Source organism: Sinocyclocheilus anshuiensis, unplaced genomic scaffold (assembly GCF_001515605.1).
Source record: "Sinocyclocheilus anshuiensis isolate Anshui unplaced genomic scaffold, SAMN03320099.WGS_v1.1 scaffold655, whole genome shotgun sequence".
In the NCBI taxonomy this organism is placed as follows: Eukaryota; Metazoa; Chordata; class Actinopteri; order Cypriniformes; family Cyprinidae; genus Sinocyclocheilus; species Sinocyclocheilus anshuiensis.
This window is the reverse complement of record NW_015548221.1, coordinates 384661-392929: the sequence shown is the minus strand read 5'-3', so window position 1 is coordinate 392929 and position 8269 is coordinate 384661. Positions and strand designations below refer to the sequence as shown.

The 8269-nt window shown below is 36.1% G+C and overlaps 1 protein-coding gene across 1 annotated transcript in view; it reads left to right on the top strand.

Moving 5' to 3' along the window:
* Positions 1–482: 482 nt before the first annotated feature.
* LOC107654184 (cyclin-dependent kinase 8-like) overlaps positions 483–8269 on the top strand; it is an 18372-nt gene continuing 10585 nt past the window's right edge. The window contains exons 1-5 of the mRNA XM_016441155.1: positions 483–969; positions 3937–4012; positions 5370–5480; positions 5569–5709; positions 7465–7522. Coding sequence (XP_016296641.1) covers positions 842–969; positions 3937–4012; positions 5370–5480; positions 5569–5709; positions 7465–7522 — 514 coding nt within the window. The 5' untranslated portion in view covers positions 483–841. The remainder of the gene's footprint in view (positions 970–3936; positions 4013–5369; positions 5481–5568; positions 5710–7464; positions 7523–8269) is intronic.

Here is an 8269-nt window from a genome sequence, read left to right as displayed (position 1 = left end):
GTGTGTGTGTGTGTGTGTGTGTGTGTGTTTGTGTTTACAAGCAATAATGCCTGTTTGTTATGTGAAGAGATTTAATAAAGGTTAAAAATAGTCAGAATAATAGTAGGAAGAGCAACGAAATGCTTCATTTAAAAAAAGGCTGAGGATATATTTATTAATCTATCTGAACAACATCAAATGTTACATGATATAATAACTATAATAGTGTAGTGTTTTGTATGAATGTAAAAGCAAAACTGGCATTCAATATTATTGTTAATAAATGTAATATTTATAGTTAAGATAACATTTTGTATTATTTTGTTTTATTATACTACTATTTAGTATTGTTTGCACTGTGTACCCCGTTACACTTTGTGAAATTGTTGTTTAATATATATTGTTAATAAACATTTCTCTATGTATTGCAAAAACAAAACGTATGCGTAAAAAAAAACAAAAGCGCTCTAAAGAGTTAAAATCCACGTGGTGCGCCACAAAGCCCATTCCTCGCCGTCTGTGGTTGGTAGTGGCGTTCACGACGTTTTGCGACATACCGTACGTGGACGCTCAACTCTCCCGGGTGAGATACCGGCTGAGCGGCGCAGTTGCACAGAAATATAAAAGAAAGCGACTGATAGTCCGATAACACTCTGCACTTTTTTGTCAGATCAGAAGCACACGAACCATACGCCGTCTCTGCTGCCCGTAATTGTTCGCGGTAAATGTGGACTCTTTCGCTGAACGGAAAAGAGACGCGAGGGAAGGCAACTAATTGTATAAACGGGGCTTGAAGTAAGTTGCCTCCCCAGCGGCGCTTTAAAGGGAAGCCACAGCCCGGATCCCCAGAATAACGGTGAAAATGGACTATGATTTCAAAGTGAAGCTCACCGGGGAAAGAGAACGAGTCGAGGATCTCTTTGAGTACGAGGGATGTAAAGTTGGACGGGGGACATATGGCCATGTGTACAAAGCAAAGAGGAAAGATGGGTGAGTTTGCAGGATGGACTTGTGCAGCGATATGAGGCCTGCGCTGCCGTCGCGTTCTGCTCTCAGAAACCAAAACAGACCGTGTGTCATCCGCCCTCGGCCCGGTGTTTTAGAGAGCCACGTCTCTTGTCTTCAAAGAGAGTTTGATATGTACAGCTCACAGTTTCAGTGGAGGCTTATTTTGAGGGGATTGTGAATGTACGTCAGCAGGCACGAGTGCTGTTGTGATTGACGAGCTTATGCAGTTACGATGGGCACAGGTGCATTTGATGCAGATTTAGGTTTGCAACATCATGTGTTGTTTTTCTTCGTCATGACGTAAACGTTATTTACCTCTAACAAAAACTACACGTTCTTAATGGCATCTTCAAACAGCTGACTAAAGGGCTGCTCCAAAATACACAACGTTGCATAAAATCAGCATCTCTAGTGTAAAAGGAGGCTCTGATGCTGTTTTACATTCTGTGTGAATAAAATGCAGTATCATAGCAGCCTTTAATATTGCCTTTGTCGTGGCAGAGAATTCTAATTAATAGTTTCATATTTTATTTAGACTGTTATGTTTATAATTTGGTAACACTTTACAGTAAGGTCCCTTTGTTAATGCATTAAATAACAATGAGCGATATATTTGTTACAGAATTTATTCATCTTTGTTAGCCCACTTCCATTAAATGTTAGCAAGATTAATAAATTCTTTAGAATTGTCAGTTCATGTTAAATAATGTTAACAAATGGAATCTTACATCTAATTTCATATTTAAACCAGTTACATATATTTCTTTACATTTTATAGCCTTAATTTTCTGTTGTTTTCCCTTGCAAATGCATGTGTCACCTCAGCTGTGTAAAGATATCATTAGTCTCCCAATTTCATGTCAACTCCTTGAATCCATTGCAGGTGTGATTGACGTCACTTTTGAGATATTTGCGTTGAGCGAATATCGCTGCACAGGTTCAGAGGAGGATCTTTTTTAGCCTTTTTCAGGTTTCTTTGCCTTTTTCTGGTTTCTTCTGTAGAATATACCATTGAAAATACAGATGCAAAGGGGAATTAGAAGGTCTGTTTTATTAGAAGTCCGTCTGGGGAAAAAGGGAATTGAAATTCTTTGCTCCCAATGTTTTTGGTAACTTGCCGATAGGAATATATTCTCCAAAACTTTCTCACACTAGGACAAAAATAGGGATTTGCCTGTGCTCTTTATCCAAAGAAGGACAAATGATTCTCTTCAAACACAGTGATCAAAGGGCTGAGAATAACAGTATGACAAGTGTAACCTTCTAGGATTAGATCATTTCTAACAGTTTTGCTTTATACATTTTCTGAAATTTAAACACACACATTTATCAGGCTTTCTAATAGACTGTGCCAAACACATGACGGTCTTTGAATTTGTAGGGTCCTGTGATTTTTTTTCATTTATTTATTTATTTTTTTCAGTTTGTAAAGCACTGATGGAATCACAGAATTCAGTCATAAAAACATGTTACTGTATAACGTGAAATGTCACAGAATTTGGCAAAAATTGGATGAATAAATCTAAAGAACATTGAAGTAAACTATATATAATCAAATCACAATGTGGACTAGTGTCTGTGAATTTTAAACCACAAAAAAAGACTGTTATGCAGTTTAACTTTAAAATGTACTTAAAGTAACAAAAACAACTATATTTTATTAAAACAATATTTTTGAAGGAATAGCACACAATATCACTTTTTTGAACAACAGAGCTGCACGGCAAAGTTTACAGTTGTGCAGCACTTTGTTTGCCAAAAAAATTAAAGAAATTGTTCAAACTTAAGTTGACTACATTTTAAAAGATTAATGAATTTTTTAATTGCCACCATTTTTGATTCTTCTTTGTATTAAATCATAAATCCACAAAAATTAAAACCGACAACACAGAATTAAAAAAAAAAAAAAAGCAAAATTTCATAGGGCCCTATTATTGTAAAAATTAATACATTCTTAAAGTTTTATGAATTCAATTCATTAGACATCCTTTTTGATTGTTAAAATGTAACTAAACCATTATAAGAATAAAATTAATTTAATAGGTCTCTAACTTTCTAATTCCAGCTGCTGTGTCAATTAAAACGATTTAATTTTAAATTTAATTTAGGTTTTAATTGCCTACACTTGGAAAGAAATTAAACGACCATAACTTAAAAGTTTTGCATTTATTGATTAGAAATTAGAGCTGCGACTTGGGGAATAAATAAAATACCTAAAAAGTCCATTCTACATTTTACTTGTATTGGTAGTTTTTGCTTGGAAAGCTTGACAGAAAATAACCCTCATGTCTGCAGGACAATTGTGGTCATATTGAGGCAGCTGAAATAGCATTCCTCCCAATTTGCAATTGTATTTAGTGCTATCACAAGATATTTGTTTTAGTTATGTTCTTTAATGATTATTTGGTTCTGGTGCAGCAATCTTTTTCACACCGATTGTAAACTATCTTGGAGGAGTAAGAATGGATCTGCTGATGAGTTACTGTAAGTTGGTTCTGAAGTGCGGGGCTTTAAGTGAGACCCATCAGACAGACCCAAAGCTGGGCTATTAAAGTCCAGACTGCCTGGCGGCCAAAGTCTCACTTGAAGGTCCTAAGTGTTTAAAGATGTTTTTGTTCACCATAGAAGCTGATTGTTTGTGAGCGGTTTACAGCTAATTTGTTCCCCAGAAACTGGACAGGGCGTTGTGGGATTTTATAGGCTGATGTTTTTTGCGGGACTTTATTTCAACATTACCCTCTTGCCTCGCATTAGTCGTCAGGAGACTTATGAGTTTTCGAAGGTGTTCTGGTAATAAAAGAGTCAAAATCATCTGCTTAAATTCTGCTTGGCCTTTCCCAGTGGATTCTTTCTCTCTATAAGGGGTTTAATGTGATATGTAGGTATAGATTTAGGGAAATGTAATGTACTGAAGAGTAATTGCGGTTGCTTATATGTCTATATTTGCAGGAAGGATGACAAAGATTATGCTCTGAAGCAGATTGAAGGCACAGGGATCTCTATGTCCGCCTGCAGAGAGATAGCAGTAAGTACATCAAGCTTTAAACGCGTTTCTGTCAAGAGGATCTTCTTCAAGTAGCTCTGACACATGCCATCTTGGTTAAACAAGTTCCTGGAAATATATTTGCAGCATGTGGATAATTTACAGTGTTAAATCTGTGATTAGCTCTATCAATTTTTAAGAAAATGTGTATGCCTATATTCTCAAGTAATGTGAAGTAAAGGGATAGTTCACTTAAAAATTGAAAATTGTCTTTATTTTTATCACCCCCATCTTATTTCAAACCTGTATGACTTCCATATAATTCCATATAATGACTTTCGTTCTACTTTCTCACACAAGTATTTGTGTGAGAAACAGGTTAAAATGTAAGCTTTCCTTAACTTTCTAAAAGTAGTTTTGTCAGTTTCAAAAACAACTCATACTTTTGGGGATCCTGTTCACAAAATAGCTGAATGGTTGCACCCAAAATTGAATTCTTCTCTACTGTATAAATGCGGTCATTGCTCTTGGATGTGAATGCCTGCTGTTTGGGAACACAGTCCTGTAACATTTCTGGGTGGCAATTATACAGAAATACTTGACGACATACTTTGCTCAGTCATTTAAGAATGATCGTAACATTTCAGATGCTGTGCAACAAGATCGGTCCGCTGGTTAGCACAAAGTTGTATGACGTTTTTGATGGGCATTTGCATCAAAATGCATTTCCATCTCCCGTTATTTGCATTAACCCTTTTTCGCACAAGTTAAAAACCACCTAAAGCAGGCGTAATTTTCTTCTCTTGTTTTTTGCAATTTAAGGAATTTTTTAAAAATTTGGTGTTTCCATCACTCGTTTCTGATGTGATAATTCAAAATGCGCATAAAAACAGCGTGATGGAAACAGCTTATGACAGCATGACTATATGAAGCATTCATTCATACTATATTGAACATTTACTTAGTAATTACTTATTCAAAAGAAGTGATTTCGGATGCAGCCATTGATTTGTTCAACTAGTCTGGTAGTCCAGTGAAGGTGGTCATTATTAGCTGTCATTTGGTTTGATATGACTTAAATATAGTGCATGAGTCATATGGACCGCTTTTATGATGGTTTTGTATCCTTTTGGAAGCTTTAAAACTCCAATTTCCATTTATTGTAATTGCATGGAAAAGAGCAACCAGCACATTTTTCCAAATTTCTGCTTTTGTCTTCCTTAGTCATAAAGGTTTGGAGCAGCATGAGGGTGAATAAACAATGACAGAATTTTTATTTTTGGCCAAACTATCTTTGTAATAAGCATTCTTCAGGCTGAAGTGATTTTGTGTACTTAAGGTGCTCTGTAGATGTCTGTCTCAGCATGTGTGTCTGTTCGTTCTTGTTTGCTCCCTGCAGCTGCTGCGTGAACTGAAGCACCCCAATGTGATCTCACTGCAGAAGGTTTTCCTGTCACATGCAGACCGCAAAGTGTGGCTTCTCTTTGACTACGCTGAACATGACCTCTGGGTAACATACAATCAAACGCTCATGCACACACACACAGAAATGTTTGTATACAGTACATATCTTGCTGAGGGTCTATGTTTCTTTGTAGCACATCATTAAGTTCCACAGGGCCTCCAAGGCCAATAAGAAGCCTCTTCAGCTGCCACGTGGGATGGTAAAGTCTTTGCTCTACCAGATCCTGGACGGCATCCACTATTTGCACGCCAACTGGGTCCTGCACAGAGACCTGGTGAGGTTCAGTGTGTTATATTGAACAGTCAAATGTCTATCCAGATGTAGCTAATTTGACTTGTTTATATATTTTTTTGTGATCATCTTGATCCAAAAATTTTACTGAGTAGAATGTTGTTTAGGGCTGCACAATAAATCGCATGCGATATTTAACGCGCATCTTATCAGTAAAGCCGGTTCTGTAAGCAGCGGTAAATCTCCATCACGTGCGTGCTTCCACATTGAGCAGCATTAACTACACAGAGCTGTTGTTCACTGACGAGCTGCGCAAAACCACGTTCATATTCGCGCGATTTTTTGCGCAGCTCGTCAGTGAACAACGGCTCTGTGTAGTTAATGCTGCTCAATGTGAAAGCCCGCAGGTGATGGAGATTTACCGCTGATTACAGCACCGGCTTTCTGACAAGATGCGCATTAAATATCGCATGCGATTTATCGTGCAGCCCTAATGTTGTTCTACAACGCTGGTTGCACCGCACTCTTCCGTCACTTAATCTTTTTATTTTGGTGCGTAAATCTGTTAAATTACTTGGTATAGGAGATCAGGATCTGCACTCACAAAAACAGTCGTCTTTTTTAGTTTTATTTTACATTCATCGTTGATGGGAAAAGACACAAATCAACGATGAACATAAAATAAAACGAAAAAAGACGACTGTTTTTGTGAGTGCGGATCATGATCTCCTATACGGAGTAGAATGTTCTAATACTTGGCTGATTATTAGAAATCCCATGACAATTTCCATTAGGTGGCAGCATTTATAAAAGAATTTGTAGATATATTTTTGCCATAACAGATGTAAGGATAGAATTGAACAATTCTGGTCTGGTTTCTTTATTTCTTTATTAATTCTGGTTTGTTTATTTATTTATTTTAATTTGATTTATTTATTTATTTTGAGAATGAAATATTTGGGGGGAAATTAAATGTAACTTATTTGCCAAACTGTGGTGTTATGGTTTACTAAAAGCAAAACTATTAATTTTTTTAAATAAAATAATTTAATTTAATTGAAATAAAATAATAAGTTGATGTATGCAAATTATTAAATAAAATTACACTAAATAGGAATGTTTTAAAAATGAAATAAAAATTAAAATAACAAGCACAACAAAATTACTAAACCTTAAGGTAAAAATAAAGGCTAAAGGCCCGTTCACGTCAAGAACGATAACTATAAAGATAACTATAAAGGCAACAATATTAGCATCCACACAAGCGGACAATATCATCTGTTTATTCTAAGCACATGCTCATCTGCCGCTTTAAATTCTCCAGCTTGTTATAGCAGGATTGATTCTGATTGGCTGTCAATGTTTTTATCATTCATCAGCTGGAAAGAATCGTTCTGGAAGTGATTCCAGCGATATCGTTTCTCTGTGCCTTTATCGTTATAGCTGTGGTGTGGACTCTGCTATTCTTTAATATTGAGAACGATTTTTACAACTATATCTTTATCGTCATCTTTATAGTTATCGTTCCTGGTGTGAATGGGCCTTAATTCAGAATATTTATAAATATGTATTTATACATAATACTGTTGCCAAATAATGCATGAATGAAGAATTCTAAAAAAAAATAAAGAAATTATTGCAAAAGGTTAATGCTAATAGAACCAAGCGTATTTTAGTATAGGTTTTTTTTTTTTAAACGCATCCTGTTCACAAAAGTTGCAAAAGTTACAGCATCAGTTATCACAATGAAATGAGCGAGGGAGTGTTACAACTCTGAACTTTGACTCTTTCACCACAGAAACCCGCCAACATATTGGTAATGGGAGAAGGTCCTGAAAGAGGACGTGTGAAGATAGGTATGACATCAGCTCTGTTTCCTTCCTCTTGTGACAAACAGAAGAGATAATGGGCCTCATTCATGAAAGACGAGCAGAACGATTTTTTGTGTAAATCATTCGGAAAGTCGTTCTGACGTAAATTTTCGGATTCATGAAAATGTTCGTATTTTGAAAATGTTAGTTGGTACGAAATAAATGTACACCTGCTCCCTACCATGTGTAAATGGTGCATAAAACATTCAAACGTTCTGTATTCTTTTAGACAAACTGATGACACTGCATTTTTATGAACTACAGGTGCATCTCAAATTAGAATGTCGTGGAAAAGTTCATTTATTTCAGTAATTCAACTCAAATTGTGAAACTCGTGTATTAAATAAATTCAATGCACACAGACTGAAGTAGTTTAAGTCTTTGGTTCTTTTAATTGTGATGATTTTGGCTCACATTTAACAAAAACCCACCAATTCACTATCTCAACAAATTAGAATATGGTGACATGCCAATCAGCTAATCAACTCAAAACACCTGCAAAGGTTTCCTGAGCCTTCAAAATGGTCTCTCAGTTTGGTTCACTAGGCTACACAATCATGGAGAAGACTGCTGATCTGACAGTTGTCCAGAAGACAATCATTGACACCCTTCACAAGGAGGGTAAGCCACAAACATTCATTGCCAAAGAAGCTGGCTGTTCACAGAGTGCTGTATCCAAGCATGTTAACAGAAAGTTGAGTGGAAGGAAAAAGAAAGAAAAAGATGCACAAC